This window comes from Gallus gallus, chromosome 23 (genome assembly GCF_016699485.2).
Source record: "Gallus gallus isolate bGalGal1 chromosome 23, bGalGal1.mat.broiler.GRCg7b, whole genome shotgun sequence".
NCBI classification, from domain to species: domain Eukaryota; kingdom Metazoa; phylum Chordata; class Aves; order Galliformes; family Phasianidae; genus Gallus; species Gallus gallus.
Window position 1 is genome coordinate 3,077,416 of NC_052554.1, and position 21,234 is coordinate 3,098,649.

Below are 21,234 nucleotides of genomic sequence, written 5' to 3' on the forward strand. Positions count from 1 at the left end.
TAAATCACAGCAGGAAATAGCTTGCATCTGACTGCTCTGTGGCCATACCTCTGACATAAGCATATTAAAAACACATAAATATTCTGGTCAAAACTTGCTTAGCATCAGACCTGTTTGAAAACACCTTGTATTCCATACAACCACTTACAGTGCTGAGGGTCTTAAAAAGGCTTTTTGGAGCTGCTTGAGCTTTGCAGTTCTTCAGATAGGAAGTCCAATTAAATTCTCCCTCCTTGAAACCTAGAAAGAGATAAAAAGATTGTTTTACACAGCCCTGTTACATTCAGATTGTTTTTTCAGAAATGGAAATTACCTAGGAAGGATTATGAACTTTGCATGATAACTGCTCTTCTACAATCTTCAGGGGTTATGCATTTCAGCTAAAACATCCCTCTCTCTTTCACTACAATGTCCAATCATTGATCTCAACCTTCAAATGATTCCAGGAAATGAAATGTAGGAAAGAAAGTTCTGAACCCTAAAGAAACTCCTTGCTTTACACACTCATCCAGGAGTTTCTAATCCAACTAACAACGTCAATCTTTGGGAACATCAAAACACGCACAGCCAGGACAAATAGCTCTCAGTACAATTTATGCCTTCTTGTACACTGCTATATTATATTCATACCTTTAGGAGGGAGCAGCTTATGACTTGTTTTTTCACACCAGCCAACAGGATGGATGTCTGAGGAATCAGCATTAACCCAGAAGTCATAGCACTCCGGATAGCCGTCAAAATGTAATCGCATTCTGTATCCTTGCACCTAAGGGCAGGGGAGTTCTGATTATCACACATGGTCACACAGAACTTAAAGACAAACACTCATAAAATGCTCCTTCCCTATTTGGATTTATATAGAAGATCTGGTTTTATCTTTCCCCATCTACATCTCCCACTTTCCATGCTCCTCCTTCCTCGCTTCAAACTGCTGATAATAAAACTGGCCAGTGCAACTGCAGTGCCCTCATATTCCATACACTGTACGTCCTGTGCTGCAACATCCTGAATGCAAATGCAGCAGGAGTACACTTATGTCCATACCAGCTCAATCCCATGAAACATGTGTTGAAGAAGCATAAAAGCATTTCAGCTTGCTTATATTTAGTAAGTCGGAGGGCCTAAATGCGTTGCTTTTTTTCCACGTTCATTCACTTTATGGAAGGAACAGGTGTGTTACCATTATGAGTTTCAGCTGCACAAATATGACAGTAGGATTTCTGTAGATATATAGATTCTGAATCACTTAACGTTATTCCTTCAGTATCACTCTGAAATCCTCCTAACCGTTAATGAACTAAAATAATCTTCTTATGTTTCCGCTTTTTATTTTAACAAAAATACCATAAATGTAAACAGGATTCAAAGATAGGAATAGCAGCTACCTCTGCCACTGTAAGAACACAGAATCGAGAGGGGTGCTCAGGATCCAGCCCTTCTAATTTCATCCCAACTTTAAATCCATTCCGGCCTTGTGGGAATGACTGAGACTGTGAGAGGGAGGAAAGAAAGGAGAAACTTCTTTTTAATTCCTGAAGAGGAAAAGCTATAGCACAGCAGTCATCAGATACACCTCAGGTTTTGAATTTACAGCTCCGAGTGGCAAATTCTACCCCTAAATGATAGCTGCTTTAACAGGCAAGCACAGGTACCGAGATCAATAATGGCATGTTCCCCGTATTTCAGGTTCACTTGTTATTCTAATTCACCTCTGAAAAACACTGAACCGTGAGCCTGTTACAATTAACTGCGAACAAATCTTTCAGCAGACACAGAAATGAGCTCTATTCAAACACAAAAGATCCCCCTTCACAGCCCAGTGTAGGAGGGCTGGCAGAAACAAATAGATAGGAAAGCTAAAATCATTCTGCCTGTGTCAGCACGAGGTCAGCAGGATGGATTTTCCCAAAAGGTAACTTCTCATCTTCAAACAGCAGAAGGGATAAAGTGTGTTTAATCTGGAGCCCATTCACACAGTCATTCCAGAAAACATTCGTGGTTTTCATTTATTTGCAAACTTAATCCAAATTAAACATTTGGAGTATAGCACAGGCTGAAGAATTTTAACCAGAATTGGGAATAGCTGACTGCATCCAGTGGAGTACCAGACTTCCCTTCGCACCTCACCCTGCAGGCTGCAAACAGCCCTTTGCTTTAAAGGATTCACTCAGAGTTGAACTTCTAATTCGGCCTGGTGCTCTGGAATGCAGAAGCAGCTTCACCATGCCTAAATTAATGCCTACATTCTCTCAGTTTCAGTGGATCTTCCACAACTTCCACCCTCCCTCGTATTTTATCTCTAACATTTACGGCTTGACTTACAGTTCTCTGCACAGGAAGGCTGGGAAGGCTGCTGTACAGCCACGGATGAAACACAGGACATATGGAAGACATTAAGCTGTTCCTCTCCAGCATCACTTAGAGGTTGCCTAAGAGCTGATCTATTCGGAGCTACCCAAAAGCAGACTGAAACAGTCATTGTTTATTTGTGAGTGGGACTCAATCCCTATTTTTTGAAGTGCTGCTTTTGGATGAGGCTCTCAGGGTGGATGTCAGTTTCCACAGTGCCTCAGGGCTGGAAACAACTGGGTTTTACTGCCTGCTTGCACCAAAACAGCTAATAAACCTAACAGCCGGTTTGAGGACAGTCTGCAGTTCTGCTTCCATGGAGCTAGTGATTCTGTGAGATCGCCTGAGAAAAACACAGCAAGATCTGAAAAAAGCTACCAACCTCTCTGAACAGTTTGAGGGGAGCAGCTGGCATCCGTTCCTCTTCTAAGTAGGAAATCCAGTTCCACACCTTCTTCTTTGCAGGAACAACTGAGCAATCAAAAACAGAAACAAAAATGAATGTTTCTCTCAGGTGCTTCCCGTTCTGCCCTCTCTTCTCTTTCTCCTCCCATTCCTGCAAGTAATGTTTTAGAGCACCCAGAGCATCTCCAGACTGCTCCCTGCTCCAGTGCAGAATTACTCTTAGAGGAGGCAGCTCCGAGTTCAGCCCAGCCACACACACAGCAGTGCTGTGCCTTGCTGTGCCCCTGAGGAGGCAGTGTGACCTAACTTTTGGTAGAAACGTACAAATTCCAGCAGCAGGACAAACCCTGCTCGTTTCTCATTAACCAGAATTGATGGCATCACAGGTCAAATAAGTTGTGGCCCCCCCGGATGGCTGGCAAGCTGCCCGTGGAGAGCTGCCACAGTAATACTTTGACAAGATATAACAGTGTAAAATTGTGGAAAATAATTCCTTCTCCTGATATTTTACAGAGAAATAAGGGATTGGGTAGGAACTAAAGGACAGCACAGATGGGAACGTGTAACTGCATCTAATATAAACCTACAACAAAACAAATGAAAAAGCAAGTGCATTTGTGTTCACTCGATGTTTTTAATATATAGGTACATGACTATATGTGTTTATAGCCTGCTAACAGCACAGTGCATCTACTAGAGAGGCAGCTGTCAGTACACAGATGATGAAGACAACTTGGCATGCGCTTAGATTCATTCTAGTAGGACCATGGCTGTACACAAAACTACATATGTACAGAACTATGTTTTGAGTGCATATTAAAAATCTCCCCCCAGTTTACACAAGCTAGCTCCTTTAAGGTACAGCATAAATTTAACCCAAGGTCTATAATCAATCCCATGTTGTTTATAACTCATTTACTGTTGGGCATTTGCTGTCTGTGGCTCTGAAGCTCTCTAAAGTCAATGGAGAAAAGATTCTTATCGGCTTCAGCAAGCTTTGCATCCGGGCTGTCTCCTTCCTGATCCTCTGTGCTGTGCCCACCACGCAGGCAAACCTCAGATATTCCTGCTAATACGTTTCAGAAGACTGACCGTGATAAGAGGGTTATGTGCCTCATAAGCTACTCTGAATGTGAAACAAGCTCTACTGTCCTCTCCTCTTCTGTTTACTACTATTCATTTTATAATAGCTAGTAAAAAAAAATAATCTATAAACATTAAAGAAAAGAGACTATGAGCTTAGCTCACCTTGTTTTATTGGTTTACTGTTTCTGCGGCTTTTCATATTATTTGATTTATTCTTCTCCTAGACACAGATATGTTAAAAAAAAGTTTAGCAATATTGTTGTTTCCTCCCTCTTTGATCATCTCACAATGCATGTACAATAAGGATGTAACATGGATCTAACAGGAGTATTAGCTAGCATCATTTCCCTTTGAATAACCCTGCAAGAACATTAGTAGGGTGTTACACATATCACTTTAATACTGCAGCATCCCAAAATGCTTTACAAGTTATTTCATATGGTACTAAAGTTCATTTAAATATGGCCACTGAAGAGCAGCAGAGGCCCACAGTCTCCATTAGGAAATTAAGGATTTGCTTTCTGCAATGCAGGATTTACTGCTCATTAAGCAACCTTACTGCAATGCTCCATCTTCCTTTTGCTTTCCAATGTTCTTATGTCCATCTATGCCAGGGAATGGATAGGGGAAAAACCAACAAAGCACTTATCAAGCCCTGAAATTCAGAAGCAGAAGCTTCAAGTAATTACCGTCATAGATGAACACCCCAAAACAGGTTTCCTTGCGTCACACTTGGAGCCAAACTGCCATTCGTAGCTGTATGAAGTTTTCAAACCCATGTGAATTCACCCAGGGTTGTTATTCCTCACAGTGAACCCCAAAGGGCAACATGTGAAATGCAAAGCTGCCTCCCAAAACACGCCCCAGACGAAACAGCGGGACCATTTCAAATGATGAAGAGGAGAAAAGGAAGAGACAGAAGTCAAATACTTCTGCAGCGTATGTACTTAGAACCTCTTAGGCACATCACAGAGAAAGCTGAGCAATAAGATGAGTTAAACTGTTCATGAGATCAGAAACTGCAGTTTGCATTACCAAAAAGCACCTACTCCAGTGGCTCTGCATTAGAAAAACAAGTGCAATAAACAAGTACAGACGTAATGGTTCAGGCCTGAGATTATATGCATGGTAGCAGAGAGCAGACTTGCACAAAGAAAGGCCCCTAAAAGGAATACGATGCTTAATGAAAGTGAAGATCACATCACAACTGAAGTACCGTTCCTATGCCATTAATACCTGTTTCTAGTGGTACAGTGAATGTACACACAAGGACATAATGAAGAGAAATCAAATTGTGCTGTTGGACACCAGTCCTCAGCATCACATAGCATTCCTTGACTGTAATTAGGTGTAATATTTTGGGGGGCATGTATTTTAATTACTGTGAAATATGCTCAGTGCACAGGGCTGTAAGGACAGCTATATTCAGTTACAGTGTGAAATCTGGAGTTCACATGAGCTGTTCACCAACAGTGACTCCTCTCACTTCAGAGGTGAGCACTGACCCAGCCCGTCCTCATGGGTACAAAACAACTTCCCTTGGTTCAGCTGTCAGCATGCAGTGAGATGTAAGCCACAGCACTGTACATGCTCTTTACAGTTCTCCTTAAAGAAAAGACATGCAGCCTTATTTACCTCATCCTCATACGCATTTTCCTCATCATCCTCAGACTCCAAAAGCAATCTTCTCTTCCTTCTGAGCCGTTTCACAGGTCTGTCAGCCTCGTTTACCTGACAGCCAATGCTGGCATTAAGATTTCTACCATTTCCCCTGTTTCTGCAACCATCTGGAATTTCTTTGGTATCACTAAACATTCAAAATTGAAAACAAAATCACATTAAAAGCCCGGCAGTATTCTTGTGGTATCCCCTCTGCCTCTGTACCTCTTTGGCAGAACGAGGTTCGTTTACCTGTCCCTGTGATGCTGTGCACAAAACTTCCCATTCTCAAAGCAATCCATTTGCTTGCAAGTCGGGAAATCAGAACAGGGCACGTCGTCTTTGGGCACTACAGGAGCAGAGAAAAAGAAAACTATTAAAGGAAACTGTTAAAACCATGCATTTGAAACACTCTCATGCAAGGAGTTCTGTCAAAGTCCTCTACAAACTCTCATTGAGTGAACCTCAGTATGCATTGGGAGGGAAGTAATTATTATCTGTACACAAGCAGAGCGTACCACCTCATTAAAGACAAACTACTTTTACCTGTAATATTTTTGTTCTGGAGAAGCTCTACTCTATGTCAAAGTACTAAATAAGAATATAATCTCAAGGCTATAACCAGGACACGATTTCTATTTCTTTATTCCCAGTAACTCTCTAACTTGAAAGGGAAACGTCAAGCAAGTCTGCCTTGTTTAGACACTTTTAATACAGTTGGTTAAGTTTTAAAACCTCAATCTTTATATACACTTCATATATATGAGAAAAGCTTTCACAGGCAGCCTCGAAAAAGAGCACTCTGGTGGGAAAATAGGAAAAATATTTCTTTATCTAGCAAGAAATGTATCTCAAACTTCCATCTGAATGAAAGCACAAAGATACAAGGAGTAACTCCCACGTATCAATTTACCTTCTGCTAAGAGCTGACTTCTCCCTAATTAACTTACGTGGGATACTTTAACAACACCCAGTTGCAGTAATCCCCATCTCCAGGCATCCACACCATCCCAATGCATGCTGTGCTCAAGCAATCCAGCATGCAAAATGCACACAGGTGCTCCCATATCCATCTTGTTCTGTTAAGATGACTGAATCTTTCCACTTACACCTGATTGCTCCCTGCAGCCCACCCTGGATGCTGCGTGGTGCTGGCTGGAATGCTGCCTGCAGCACCTGCTCGTGTCACAACTCAAAGCCTCTCCCTGTGCCATTGGGGACCAATGGTTCCAGGCAGGGAGAAAACCAAACAGGGAAACATGCAAGGCCAACAGTGCTCGAAGAGTTCTGCCCAAAGAGTCACACTGGTAGACAGAATACACTTGGATCAAAAGGATGTGAATAATTTGTGGTGCTCAGGTGACCACAGATGAGCTGGTTCTTTGCCTGATGGATTGCTGCTGCCTCAGCATTGGCAGGCGAGGAAGACTACAGCCAGACAGCAGGAGCACAACAGAATGCCTTAAGGGAACCTACAGAGCTTACAGTGAGTCCTGAGATGAGAGAAACAGCAGGGAAGATGAGTACAAAGCCTTCCTATCAGAGATAAGAAATAGTTCCACGACAATACCAGGGAAAGCCAACTTGTAGAAACTTGTCCAGGCAAGCAATAAGAGGAGAGTGCTCTCTTCCAACAGAAGAAATTCCCTCCCTGGGTATGCACGATTTCAGGGATGCAGCCCTGCCTTGACCAGTGATCCAGCACTGGATCGCTTTGGCACATTCACAAAGTAGCCCTGCCAAAACAATGAGTAATTTGGTCATAGGAAACAAGGGATTGAGGTGAGGGAGCCTGCCCAGCTTAACTGAGAGCCCCGGAATGAGAAAGCTGAGAGGCTGGCATAGAAGTGTTCAATTTTGCGCTGCTGGTTTCTGGAAGAACAAGAAGAGGTCAGCAAAGACCAATCTGAGATATTTGTTGATCATTACACTGATGCGTGTCTAGTAACATGCTTAGATTGTCCTGTTAAAACTCCATTTCCCCTAACTTAGATTGCAGCAGCCTTGGAAATGTTTAAACTGTAGCAGCTAACGATATCTATAGCATGAGTCAGGTTAGACTCAACTCTCTGGGAGCTCACACAGTAGGGATTGATTCATTAAGGGACATGAATCCCAGTGAGCACAGCACTACGTCACCCACTCACACTCCACATGCAGGTGGAGGAATGACACTGGAAGCTCCCATTGCCCCCAGGGGTGGTCAGTGAAAGCCATTTGTACCAGTGCATCAAACAGTTCACTTTAATACAAATGCAGACCTAACTAACAGCTGTCATGACAAGGAACATCACCCACATCAAGGACAAACATCGATGCCACTGATCACCAGCTGCCCTGGAAAGAAGGGGCTGCACCTTCTTAGCATGACATGAGGATTTAAGCTTAAACTCAGTGGCAGTGGGATGTTTGACCATGCTGAAAACCCAGCCCAGATCATTTCTATAACCACACTTACCTTCCACACAGGAGAGCACAATGCAGGAGCGCCAGGTACTGTTATGACTGTGCAGCAATTACATTCACTTTAAATACTTCTAACATATTCAAAATAGACAGTGACTCACTGCACACGCTGTGTCAGGGAGCACAGCGCTGCTGAAACACACATTTCAGTTCTGTTTCTAGAAGCTTTTTCAGAAACTGGATATGCTTTCTCACAGCCAAAAGCTCACCTTCCAAAGCAGTGCTAAAGGCAGCAGGAGCGTTGATAGCAGCAGGAGCAAAGCTGGCTGGACTGGCATTTATTGCTGAGGCTGAAAGAGTTTCTAAGGCTTCTGCTTTTTCTGCTTCTACTTCAGTAATGAGTTCTAGCATTCCAAACTCATTTAAAAAGTACTGCAGGTAACAGAAGAAAGCAGGAAAATGAGCAGTAGAAAATAAGTTAGAAAAGGGAAGTGGAAGGAATAGGGTTCCCTGACAAGCAGTGAGATATGAGACAAAAAGCAATGGCTGTATGTAACATAGAAAAGCAGTAAGAATAACTAATGGTAAAAATGAGAAACACCAAATAACTTCCTCAAAATGCCAGCAACAGGCTCCCAAAAATCCCAACAGTGCATTTCATTGCCAAAGAAAGCCAGGTTAGTTCTACCTGCTTTGGATGTATTCCCCCTTTTAAAAGCCAGACTTATGACAAGAGCACCAGAATAAATACCTGCAGAAAACTGATTTAATGCAAACCTCTGTTCTGACAGTTCAAACCTAGCAAAGCACAATCACATTCAGAGCAAATTCCCCCAGATCTCCATGCAGGCAGGAATCACCCAGCTGTTAAAAGTCCCATTGCAATGGGGAACGCAGACCTCGGAACAACACAATGCAGTGAGCTGCAGGGGCTGGGGGCACTCCTGGGCAATATGAGCTTCCCAGAAGAGCAGAGGGACACGGGGATATGCAGAGGCAGTGCTGCTGGACAACAGAAGGCATGAAGAGATAAAGAGCAGCTCTTCTCCTTGCATGTGTCCCAGAGAACTGGGATGCGCCAACCTAGAACAGACCAGGAGCAAACAGGGATGCAAAGCACAAAAACACTGCCAGGCACATTGTAAAGTGCTCAATTCACAGGATAGCTGTGGAAAAGGAATGGTACATGGCAGACTTCAGATTCTTTATCAGTTAAGCTTAAAAAAAAATTCTTGGGCTATGAAGGAATAATTCATTGGTCCAGATAAATTTATTAGTGTGTGCTAAACAGTGCAAATGTGCATCTTTTATTCGTCCCCCAGCTGCAAAGGCAACCCAACACCAGAATAAAAAAAAACAATAAAAAACCTAAAAAACCTCCTTTCTGATGAGCAAATAGCTCCACAGATCAGTCATTCCTGGACCTTCTTCACTGCCTGCAGCACAGAGCTACTGAGCTCAAGAATGAAAGAGGCAAGTCAAAGGTGGGTTGCATTTGCAAGCTCAGCTCCAAAGCTTCTTCTCAGCCCTTTATTAGTTTGAAATCTTTTCTCAGCCATTTGTTCTTCGCTCAAAACTGGCAAACTCAGTCTGAAAGCATTTTGTCACCTCTGAAGCAGGGCTCCTCATTGAGGAGCACCATTCTGCCTCTACCACTGCACGCTTCCTGGTCTCTGATCCCACCTCCAGCACCCTATCAAAGCCTCATCCCAAATATTCTTCCTCCCCCTGCCTGCTTTTGATCTGAAATCTCTGTTTCTTAGGGCTTCAAAGATGCTAGACTTGCTTCTACAAAGCACACCTCTTCCTCTGCATTCTCCCAGAGACCGAGCATCATTTTTATTTCAGCAAGAAACGGCTCATTACAAAGAAATGATCATTCTAAGGTAAGAACTCTACATTTCCTGCAGACTGGCCAGTTTAAGAGAAGAAATCCATCATCTGTCCCCACAGCACAGCATCTCAGCACCATCACTGATGAGGACAGCTCAGCACCATGAGCAAAGGTGGACAGGAGCATCTCCTGTGCTCCCTGTGCCATTAAGCAGCAGAGCTCCCAACTGGAGGTGGGGAAGGACACCAATGTCATTTTGTATTAGCACATCGGTCCCTGGGGTAGATATTCTTGCATACAAATCAATAGCTTTGATTCAGCCCAAGCCAGGGAGGACAGGGGGCTGCTATCCCTTCCTTTAAGAACTCCATGGTGTAGCTGCAGCCTCATTAACTGATGAATCCCAGTCCAAGTCTCCCGAAGCAAAAGACTGTTACAAAAAACACTGCCATTAACAGTCCCTCATCTGCTGCTGAGGACAGGCTGTCTCATGGAGCCAACCTCCACTTTGATCCCCACTCTTGAAGGCAATGCTGCTCACCCTTCGGTTCTGGAAATGCCTAACTGTGCTTCTACCAGGACTGCATCCTCCTTTGCACATACAGAGGAGCTCAACACAGCACAGTTCTTAGTTTGAAATTGACATGAACCCTTCAGAAATAATCTGTCCTTCCGAAGAACTTTTAGAAAGGGACTTCAGGAAAAATACATTTCATTGTGCATGCCATAACTGGAAGACAGCAGGAAAATAAAATGCTTCACATTTTTGCAGGGAAAAAAAGTGTTTGGCATCTTAAGAATGAAGCAGCTTCCTGTGCAGCTAGTTATGTTCCAGCTAAACACTTCTACTGCACTCACTGGCCATGGTGTTCAGTGCTCCTACCCTCCATCATCTAACAAAATAATGCTGTATTACTTGTTTTCTTTAATCCAAGTAAGCAGTGTGGTGCTTTGCTGGTTCTCTACTGGCAGCCCATGGAGGGACTGCACTACTGGGTATGGGAAGGAAGGGAGATATGTCAGCATTATCAGGAGGCGGTGGACCCAATTCTGAATGCCTGATGACCAACAATATAATTTTTTCAGAGCTCTCAAGTCCTTTCAATTCCAATTTATCTCTAGAAATTGATTCCCCCCCCCCAGATTCAGATCTTGATGCCTTAAGGACAATTTTATGTATTCACTTTCAGCCACCAGAAGTGCAATCAAACTGAAATAACAGCTAAAGGTAATTTGGGAAACAGTCGAGTCACCTCCTTCCCCCCCTGCAACAGTACATCATGTTTGTGGCCATCAGATCTTGGTTGTGATTTATAGGAGAGCTGTACTGGAGTCACCATCGTGAGTATATCAGCCAGAGGCAGCTGTAAAAAGCTGTCAAAAATAACCACTGGTGTGAAAAGAAACTCAAGGCCCAGCCCCATAAATATTCACTCATAAAAAAGGTTTTCTCATTTGGGGCTGAATTAAGGGGACTTCTTGCCAAAATAAGTTGCCTGGACGTGACTGAGAATTAGGAAGATCAGGCCCAGAATTTCCATCAGCAGAAACAGTTATTTAAAATACTTCCTACCTTTAGAAATGAATCGAGTAACAAATTAGAAGGGGAAAGGGAACATCATCAGGCTTTCAGAAGCATCACTAAAATGCCACCACTTGCTTGTAGTGCCGACTCAGCTGTCCGAAACAAACTGTCTGCCCTGCACAACTCTTACTTGCAAGCCAGAGAACATCAGGTAAATATTGCTGCAGTGCCTAAGGCACAGTGGTTGCTCATTTATTGTGTTCTTTGGATTCTTACTTGTATGTTGCTACTGGGTAAGGTACCAATGCCGTCTTTCCAGTCTAAGGCACTCAGCAAATCGTAGTCTGCTGTCGGGATGGTGACGGTGCTCTCCAGGACATTCTGTTCCATCTTTCTGCTTAGTCTTTGGGCTCTTTATTTAATGTTAAGAAAGAAAACTAGGATTTGGAAAAAAAAAAAGAAAAATAATAATAATCAAAGACTAAATCCTGCATTCTCTAGATTCAGGAGCTACGCTCTGGGTATCAGCAGTACCAGGATTTAAAACTGCAGAATCATAAATACACAGCAGCATGCATAAACTCATATACCATATCCACTGCGACAAGTCACTACAGCTTGTGAAGCAGGAGCATTTGTTGCTACATTTCTCTGTCTGTACTGCAACAATGCTTAGGTTCTATGCTAGAAATTCTACAAGGCTCTTAAAATGCTTTTTGCCCGTGCACTGCCTTCATGTCCCAGCAGATGAACCAATGGGCTCCATTAGAAGAACTGACTGAAAGCCACAGCTGTATGAGCCCCCAGTTCTGAATTACTCAAATATTACTGCAGTAGGCACTCAACAAACACTGACCATACATTAACTGTATGCTGCTGCCCTTTAAACGTACCCTGAATATTTTCAGTCTGCAAACATAACTGCTTGCCTAAAAATAAATGAGGAAGACTCACAGCCTTCCCCTGAGCAGGCAGTACTGCTAACTTTTCCAGCGTGAGCAAAGCCACTGATGTTAAGCACAAAGATGAAGTCACGAGCTGAGCTGCACTGCTATGGAAATGGGTCAAAACCACGCATGGATGGGGCTCTTTGACTTTTGGATTCTCACATCTGAGCTGGACAGGTCTGCTCTCAGCTCTTAGATGAGTAATAAGGTCAGGCATCATCCAAGAACAATTTGCTTCATCTGCCTTTGGCAGATTGCTTCCCTCCTTAAGCACTGGAGTGCAGTGACAAGGCTGGGGCATGGCTTAACTGCTGGGTGCTTACAATGGGGCAGGTGAACTTCACTCTGATGTGACGTCTTCCACATGCTAAACCATCCATCTGTAGGCTAAGTGTGAATTTACTGCAGCCAAAGGCAAGACCACAGACCTGACACGGGTAATTGATGATGCTTGAGCACTCCTGCAGCTCTAATTCAAGCATGACAGCTCAGTATGATGATCTTATTTAGGTCGAAATCAGGACAGATGTATGTAGATTGCACTTCTAGATATCTTTGCATAGCACAGTCTAATCCCTGTAGTAGTCTCTTTAGTTTTTTTTCCCCCAAATGCAGGTACCCAACTACTTACAATCCTGCCCATGCAGCACAGTAGCACATATTCTGCTCAGGCTGAGCCACAGCAGTGAAAACGGGAGCCAACAAAGCACAGCTGAGCTGCAGCATCCAGCCCAACTGCCACTGGTTTCAACGGAACCACAGGTGCTACCCGGCCCAGTGTCCTCGGTGATGCAAACAGAACCCAACTGCTGCCTCCAGGCCAAAGCTCAGGCTGGGGGCCATCCAATGACTGCAGTCAGAGGCACCCCAGCCATTAATATCCGATGTGCTCTCGTCCATCTAGAAACTGGTTTGTGGCCCATGCTTCGACGCTGATTTCAGCAAGGACAAAACCATCACTTTTTGTTATTATTTGCACTCAGGCTCTAAAAATAAAGAAGCTGCAACACGAAGGCTGTCTGCAGGGCTCCCTCTGGGGAAGGGGGTTTGGAAAGCGCTCGGACAGAGCTTGGGCAAACGTAATTAAACCACAGAAGTAATTAAACTGCTGTCAAGAAGTATAATACACAAAACAATCTTGTGCTATCTGGAGAAGACCCAATACGATAATGGGCCTCTTCCATCTCCTGTGCTTTATAAATCCATTAAAAGCCCTCGAAAAATGCAACGAAGAAATTACCATTCTTATAGGACTCCCTACCAGTACAATCTACAATAAAACCAAGATAGCCCAATAAAAGGAAGCAAACTGTGCAATTAGAAAGACAGCAGAAACTAACTTGAAGCATTTTGAAGAGCCACAGTCAGGCACAAACGCTTCCGTTTTGTCCCTATTTGCGACTGCTTTTCATTTTTAACATTATAAGCCTCAGAAATTGTATTAGAAGATACAGCAAAGCGATGATGAGTCATCCAGTTCCAAGCTGGAGATTCAGATGTATGATATGATAAACGACTGGCACGCCGGCAGAGAAAGCGGTTCATAATTAATATGCTACCACCCAGACCTCTGTGCTTTATCTTCAGATGTGAAATCTGCAGGAAGAGGAAGCCCCAAATACTCAGGTTCTGATCTCGTTTCTGCCACTGAACCTCAGTGCAGCCTTGGGAAACGGCTCCGTCGTTACTGCAGAAATCCAGCTGCAGCTTCTAACATCCATCCTGCCTTCGTTGGGAGGGGAAGGAAAAGAACACAGGAAAAAAGGCACAAGCTCATACAAACAAATAAAAGCGTGGAGGCTGAATGAGTGGATTGGGGTTCATTATATTTCCCTACACACCATCAGATCTAATGGGAAGAGAAATATTTCAACAAAAATCCCATTTCACATGCTGTCCAGCTTGACTGTCAACGACACGACGATTCTGGTGTCTTTATATGAGGGTAAAAACGTGAGAAACATGACGATGTAATAAACCCAAAGGCTGTAAATCAAGTAAAAAACAATCTCAGGTTCACAGCCCTTCTGGCTAAGCCTCCATAGAGTAGGAGGCAAAATCCCATTCAAGAAGCAGCTGGCATCAGGGAAAGTATTTGATACTGTGCTGTTCTGGGAATAACCAACTTACAAATCACCCTTCCCCCCTGAAACAGAATGGGAAACCTAGCAAAGCTGGGCATTTCATTCAGTGTAATATATATTCAGGGCTCTGAGCATCCCGTTTCCTGTGAAATTCAGCACAGTTATGTAACAGCCACTATATTATATCTGTCAGTCATTCTTATGACATTAGTGGAGAACTGAACTGCAATTTAAACAGGCGAAAAAGAACTTAATGAGTTCTCACAAGGCACAGCTAATCCTGTTTCTGGAACAGCTTTGAAAAGTTACCATTTCAGATAAAAATTGGTTGCCTGTCCCGGGCTATGATGGTGACTGATGATCTTTTACTTACCCATCAAAAAATATTACTCACCTCAGGCAAGCAATATTTTGCAAGGCTGAACTGAAACAATTACCAGAAGCCCAGCCTCACCTCCAGGAACCTCATCAGCACAGGCACAGATTGAAATGAACTTTCAGAGCTTGCAACAGAACCATACCAACATGTTTCAAAAGAAAGTGTTTGCAGCCACTAGCAGGCATTTAACAGCATGAGTAACACAGAGCTGCTTTTGCTATCTGCTGCGTCAATGAAGGAAGAATCAAACCTGGGCTCCCAGCCCAGGTCTGAACCAAGGAGACACACACAGGCTTTGCCTCAGCTCTGCCACAGGACTGCTCAGATAAACTACTTCAGTTTTTGAGGGGTTTGCAGTGTTTGTTTGTAAAATACAGTCCTTGCAAGGTCACTGCAATGCACATTAATGCATGGATTATACCTATCTGCTATTGTGCTGGAGGACTAACAAACAGACACGGCGGCTGTGTGCCTTTAATCCATTTATAAGATCAGACACCAATATCACGAGCTCACTCTAAACCAGGCAGCTGATCCTGGTATTAAGCCCAAAGCAGCATTGTCATTCATAAGCTGCTATCTCTTGGTTTCTTGACACAGTTGTGTCAAAAAAATCCCAACACATACACACATACACATATTTATTTCAGCTCAGGAAAGAAAGCTGCTGCATGGGCTGTGTGTGCTCAGTGTGTGATGCAGCCTGCACAGACCCTGCCCCGCACAGAAACCCATCCTGCACTCTCTTTCCATTCGTGTGCCATCTCACAGCCAGCACAGCAGCCCTTCTCCTGTTATTTTCTTGCAGAAGGTGAACAAAGTACTCAGTGCTGTGCTGTAGAACCTATTGCCATGGAAAGATGAGGATGCAAGGAAGGCCCAAAACCTCCTCTGTGCCCAGGGAGCAGAGCAGGAACTGAAATGTTCACCCACGGGCTCTGCTGGGAGAAGATGTTGCCAGGCCAGTCCCAAACTCTACACCAAAGAGATCCCACTGCAATGCATGAATCCAATAATGAATTTCAGTGCCACAAAGAATACACATCCCAGAAAAACTGCCACGTTCAGAACTCCTGCAATGGTGGCACAAAACAAGGAGGCTGTGGATGCCCCATCCCTGCAGGCATTCAAGGCCAGGCTGGATGTGGCTCTGGGCAGCCTGGGCTGCTGGTTGGCGACCCTGCACATAGCAGGGGGTTGGAACTGATGAGCACTGTGGTCCTTTTCAACCCAGGCCATTCTATGAGTCTATGATATTCCCCGTAAGACGCCCAAAGTTCTCCCATTGCTGCACCTGTGCTCATTTCTACAACGACAGATGCAACACACAAATACTTCCCGACGCTCTTGACCAGAACTGTTCTCACTCAGAACATAATGACCCGTAACGAAGTTGTATCAATTCTCATTCAAGACAAAGTCAATTTTGTGGTAGCATAAAAATTATAGTGCTGGGAGAAAAAATAAAGTGGTTCTTCTAATGGAAAGCTGAAAGCTCTGTTGCCACTTAAATGCTTAACTAAGACACAAAGAATTAATTTTGCAATAAACCATGCTCTCAAAGTGGATGTAGTTAAAGCAAACAAGAGGAGCATGCCATTACATTTTGTTGTCCTCCAATATTTTGATGTCTGCAATGATTGCATGTTGGCATCCACTTTCAGAAAGAATTTTAAAGGGATGTCAAAGTTCTGCACTGTTTGTTTTATTTGCTTCTGTTCTGAAGCCTTACTGACATCGTGCCTTATTTAATACCCATCTTATCCTTTTTGGGAGAAAAATTAAGGCTGATTATCGAAGACCAGCATTAAGGCCACTAAAATTAACCTCCAAAACTACCAGTACCTCCTCCAAAGCAGTTTTTTAAGTGTCATACTGACATTGACAGCAATTGCTCCATATTGAGTAATGCACGCTTAGGTCAAGCATTTCAAAGGGGAAAGAAAAAAAAGTGCTCAGAACTGACGAAGCAAGTTTAAGAAGTACAAGTAAACATAAGCTTGTTGTTCAGATCCATTGGATGCTGAAGTCAGTAGGCAGAACCAGAGTGCCCAGACTGCATGTAGCTGTGAAATGAAAAATCACAACACAGATTTCTTTCCCTGGTATGTTTTTAAGTAGCTCAATACAGTATGTAGTCAAACTGTTACTTGTAGATTTAGTGTTAACACGGAATGAAGGAAGTAAAGTACAACCTGGCATAGATGGCCATATCAAAATATCCAGGCTACTCTCAGTTAACTCCGTGTGCAGGGGGAGAAAGAATCAGAACAGCAATTAAGCACTGCCTGCCTTCTCTGTGCTAAACTAATAGAGAACTGCAAAACTATCACAGTCCCTGCTGGAGGAAAGGCTGAGACAGAAAGGAGTCTCAGAAAATCATCTGAATCTGAACACAAAAAGGTTCAGAAAAGGAACTAATTAAACAAAAACCCAGAATTACCTTTTCAGAATAAAGACCACAGCTTGCAATCAGACATAGCCCATCTTCCACCCTTCCTTTCCCATCAGCAGCTTTAGCAGGTACAGGTGGAAGGGTACCACAATCACAAAGGGCGAGCAGAGGAAGAAAACTCGATAGTTTTGCCAGCAGCACTGTTATGTAGCCAACAATGCACTTAAAACAGAAGTCAAATGCTAGTGAATGTCAACTAAAAGAACAGGTAACCAGTAAGGGCCTATGCCTTTCTTCAAAAAGGGTGAAAAAAAACCCCAAACCAAACCCACTATCCTCATCAGACCAACCTGCTTCCTATGCCTTTTATTTATTTATTCAATAACTTTGCATATGTTCCAGTCCTGGAGCATCAGGAATGCAGGAGGGCTGTCATGTTCTATTTGGAAACCCACTCTGATGCAGGCTGCAAGAGACAGGTCGCTCGGTTTGATCAGAAATAAAAAATAATAATGAATAAGGCAAGAGATGCTACATTGAAAAATAAAACACCCATTCTGTTGGCATTGGATGTGCCAGTCTGCCCATCACCATGTTCCCAGTGACTCGCTGTACCAAGAGAAGCACATCCACACACGTGCTTCACCTGCTGAGCACAGTCAGTGCTGCTAATGAGGAAGGCCTGGGGTGGAAGGAGCCCCATTTGCTGTGCCAACGAATTGATTCCAAGAGCCAGAGCTTTCAGCTGCCAACGTTCATTAACAAATAAACATTGGATCTTTTTTCCCCTACCAGCTTCTGATTTAATTCTTCCATCCACTGTGTTAACCCTCTTCCTTTCCTCTGTCTGACAGAGCCATGTGGCACTGATACAAGTTGTGGAATGCTGAGAAAGGACAGAAATACATTTGTTGTTACAAACTATGGGAGAGGGGGAACTGTGTGTGTTTGGGGCAGAAGAACCAACGCTGCAATTCAGGAAGCACTGGGTTATTCTACAGGATGACTGTAAAGATGCAGAGCAGCTGCTGTGGCATTTCAGTCTGGTTTTGACCCCAGTCTAACTGTATTCCTAACATTCAAATCCTGAAGTTCTTTCAATGGAGAATTTGCCCCCAGATTCCCTCCTGTTCAGAACAGACCACGCTCTGCAGCCTCTGCATGGCAACCCCATGGCAGTGGTTTCTCCTGGGCTGGAGATGACCTCCCATGGGCAGGCTTTTGCACTTCTCACCTCCAAAAATAACAGGATTCCTATGGATCAAAGAGGTCTTTTCCAACTTTATTGACTCTAGGATCACCAAAAGGCAGAAAAGAGCAAAATCTGAACTCTGCGGCTCATGGGGCCTCTGCAGGGCTTCCATGGGGCCTCCAAGGTACCACCATTTTGTCACCATTGTATGGAAAAGGACAAGGAGCTTACACTGAGGCTGTGCCCCCAAATCCACAATCCCACAATGCAATGTATATATAACCACACATACATAAAAACACGTGGACTAAAAGCTCTGCAGGATGGCAGAAGAGAAACAAGGGAAAGCCAGACCTTCCCCTATAGATGGAATGACAGAATTCCACATCAACCACCACAAAATGAAAGTGTAGGTGCTTTTGAATACAAATTCTAGATGTTACTTCACGTACAATCAGTCTAAAGACCAACGCCTACCGCTGCCTTAACACTCCTGCAAGTAAAGAATCGGTGTTAAAACGCAGAAAGCAAAGGCAAATAAACACCCTTGGGTCATGTGAAGTCGTGGTCAAGAGCTGCCTGCAGAGCACATCTGTGCACAACCACACATCACACCACAGCTGACTCATTACAGCAACAAAAACAACAAAGGTGAGTTCAATTGGCTCTGCCCGAGTGGGTGTGATGGCAATATGGAGCTGTGCTGGGCAGGCAGCACACAGCCCAGCCCTGTGTCCATCTCCACACTCATGAAGCCCAACGCATTGGACACACCTTCCTTCAGCCTTAACAGCAGGAAAAGGTGCAGTCAGCTTCAGGCACTGCAGCACTTCCCTCTCTTTTGTGCCTCTTCTCATACAGCACGATGTGTACCACAGCATAGCGCTCCTCAGTTTATTGCTGTTTATCCAGCAGCGGCCTTCCCTCCACCCATTAACCCTCAATGCCATCAGTTCTGTGCTTTTCTCCTGCACAACCCCTGCCTTCAGTAAGCCTGACAGCATTACTTCCTCGTGCAGAATCTCACATACGTTCAGGCTCAACGCTTTGTTAAGCCTCCAAAAACCTCTCCTTTGCTGATGCTCCCCTGTATCGTTTCTTGGCTTTGCAGTCCCCACGCCGGGGTTTCCTCAGTGAGCACATAAATACTTTGGGATACCTGTCTCCACAGCCCACAAACTCATCTTCCGATGGGCTCCTGCGTTTGTGGCAATAGTAACGCGATGACACGAGGCCAAAGCCCGGCAGAGCACCGCCGCGGTGAGCTTCTGAGAGTTCGGGATTGAGGGAAAAGGGGAGAAAGAAGCAAACCTGCCCAGCTCTGTGGTGCTTACAGCTCGCCGCAGAGCCGGCTTGGAGCTGCGCACGCGGACGTCCAGAGCCCGCAGCGGAGCTCCCCGCGCCGAGCAGCGGGCGTCGAGCAGCCGAGGGCCGCGCGCTGCGCTCCGCCGGGCCCGCAGCGCCCTGACCGCGGGAGGCGCCATGTTCCGTTCCGTTCCGTTTCCTCCCCACCCCTCTCCCGCCGCCCCGCGCCCCCCGGCCCTCAGCGCCGCCGCCCGGCCCCCGCCACAAGATGGCGGCCCCCGGCCCGGCCGCCACTCACCGCCGCACAGCCCGGCCCGGCCTCCCCGCGCTTTTCTTTTCTCCTCAACTCGGGCAACGTTTAGCGAACCGGCGGCGGGTAGCACGCATGCGTGGCTGCTCCGGCAGCGGCCCCGGGCCCGGCTCCGCTGGGGGCAAGGCGGGGCGGCGGCAGAGCGGGCGGGGCCGGGGCGGCTCCGGACGTCCGAAACGGGGATATCGGAACGGCCCTCGTGAGCACCGCCGCCCATTGCCCTGTGGGTTTGTGGTGGACTTCGCTTCGCGCCGCCCTGTTAAACTTGTGTTTCTTCTCGTCTGGGAGCGTCGTTTTTCTCCGTATCTGAATTTTGAATCGATAACACCGCGCAGCGCCTGCACTTTGCCAAAGGTTTCGGTGCAAAAGCTGCGTTTGCGCTCAGTGTGAGCAGGGAGCAGTGTGAGCTGGGAGGAGCCGCTCGGTGACGCTCAGACAGCCCTGAGGTAGAGGCAGGCCGTGCTGAAGGAGCTGGCTGTGAGTTACTGAACCACGTCCTCGTGCTGCGCACCACGAGTCGGCGTGGGATCTCTGACTATGAAGGATGGCATTTAAAAAGATCAGTCCACGAGTTAAATCAGCTGTTCTTAGGGGAAAGCAAAAGCGTTCAACGCCCAGGGCTACCCAAGGAAGCAGAGGCAGGGCAGCGCCTTCATCGTGCAGCTGTCGGTTCACGCTGATGAAGTCTTCTGTAGAGGAAATCAGCCCCTGCTGAGGCGCTGCTGTTCCTCACACTGCATCACTCCGTGCTGCCCAACTCTCCAGCGCTTCCTTCATCAAAACCTGCTTTCTCCACCCCTTGATAACTTGCCTGCAACAATCAATCACTGGCAGAAAAGCAGGGAACCTGCAACAGTGAATTAAAACTGCACTGATACCCCTCTGCAAGTACAGGTGTTTCCATGCAGATAGACACTAGCTCTTACCCTCTGCACGGCCCAAACTACTCACATATGCAACCTCAGATTAGTTTTTGTCCTTCGTGGTTTATAGAACATCCTCTACTGGGCACAGCGTACATCGTAGTTAAGAGTTTTTCCATGCACTTCCAGCCTCAAAACACCCATCCTCAGGTATTTGGGGAAGAAAGTGGTAAGCACCTTTACTAAGAACACGCACCACTAGCAGCAGCAATCTGCCAGACAGCAAAAGCAAGAGTAAAATGCCTGCCTACACTTAACAAGTTGTGAGCTTTGTTAGGAAGGATTTAAGCTAATCATCCCCTACTATCATCACAGAATGGCTTGGGTTGGAAGGGACCTCAAGGACCATTGTCATCTTGCTGATATGCCAGCACCTTGCCTGCTTTGTTTTTATAAGCAGCAGAAGGAATTGCAAACATTCAGTGCCTAAGATGT

At 45.1% G+C, this 21,234-nt stretch overlaps 1 protein-coding gene across 10 annotated transcripts in view; it reads right to left on the reverse strand.

The window, feature by feature from the left end:
* Window positions 1-20,278, reverse strand: part of L3MBTL4 (l(3)mbt-like 4 (Drosophila)) — a 44,244-nt gene extending 23,966 nt beyond the window's left edge. Inside the window, exons 1-10 of one of the 10 annotated variants that reach the window (XM_040652008.2) lie at window positions 19,865-19,984; window positions 11,541-11,701; window positions 8,175-8,337; window positions 5,752-5,848; window positions 5,476-5,647; window positions 4,003-4,060; window positions 2,732-2,820; window positions 1,386-1,490; window positions 631-766; window positions 149-240 (exon numbers count right to left, since the gene is read on the reverse strand). In XM_040652008.2, the coding sequence (XP_040507942.1) occupies window positions 149-240; window positions 631-766; window positions 1,386-1,490; window positions 2,732-2,820; window positions 4,003-4,060; window positions 5,476-5,647; window positions 5,752-5,848; window positions 8,175-8,337; window positions 11,541-11,654 (1,026 nt within the window). In that variant the 5' untranslated portion in view covers window positions 11,655-11,701; window positions 19,865-19,984. Of the gene's footprint in view, window positions 1-148; window positions 241-630; window positions 767-1,385; window positions 1,491-2,731; window positions 2,821-4,002; window positions 4,061-4,529; window positions 4,685-5,475; window positions 5,648-5,751; window positions 5,849-8,174; window positions 8,338-11,540; window positions 11,702-12,830; window positions 12,955-19,864 lie in introns of those variants that run through there. The other 9 variants (XM_015297742.4, XM_040652007.2, XM_040652009.2 and 6 more) reach the window with 9 other exon arrangements.
* Window positions 20,279-21,234: the final 956 nt, after the last annotated feature.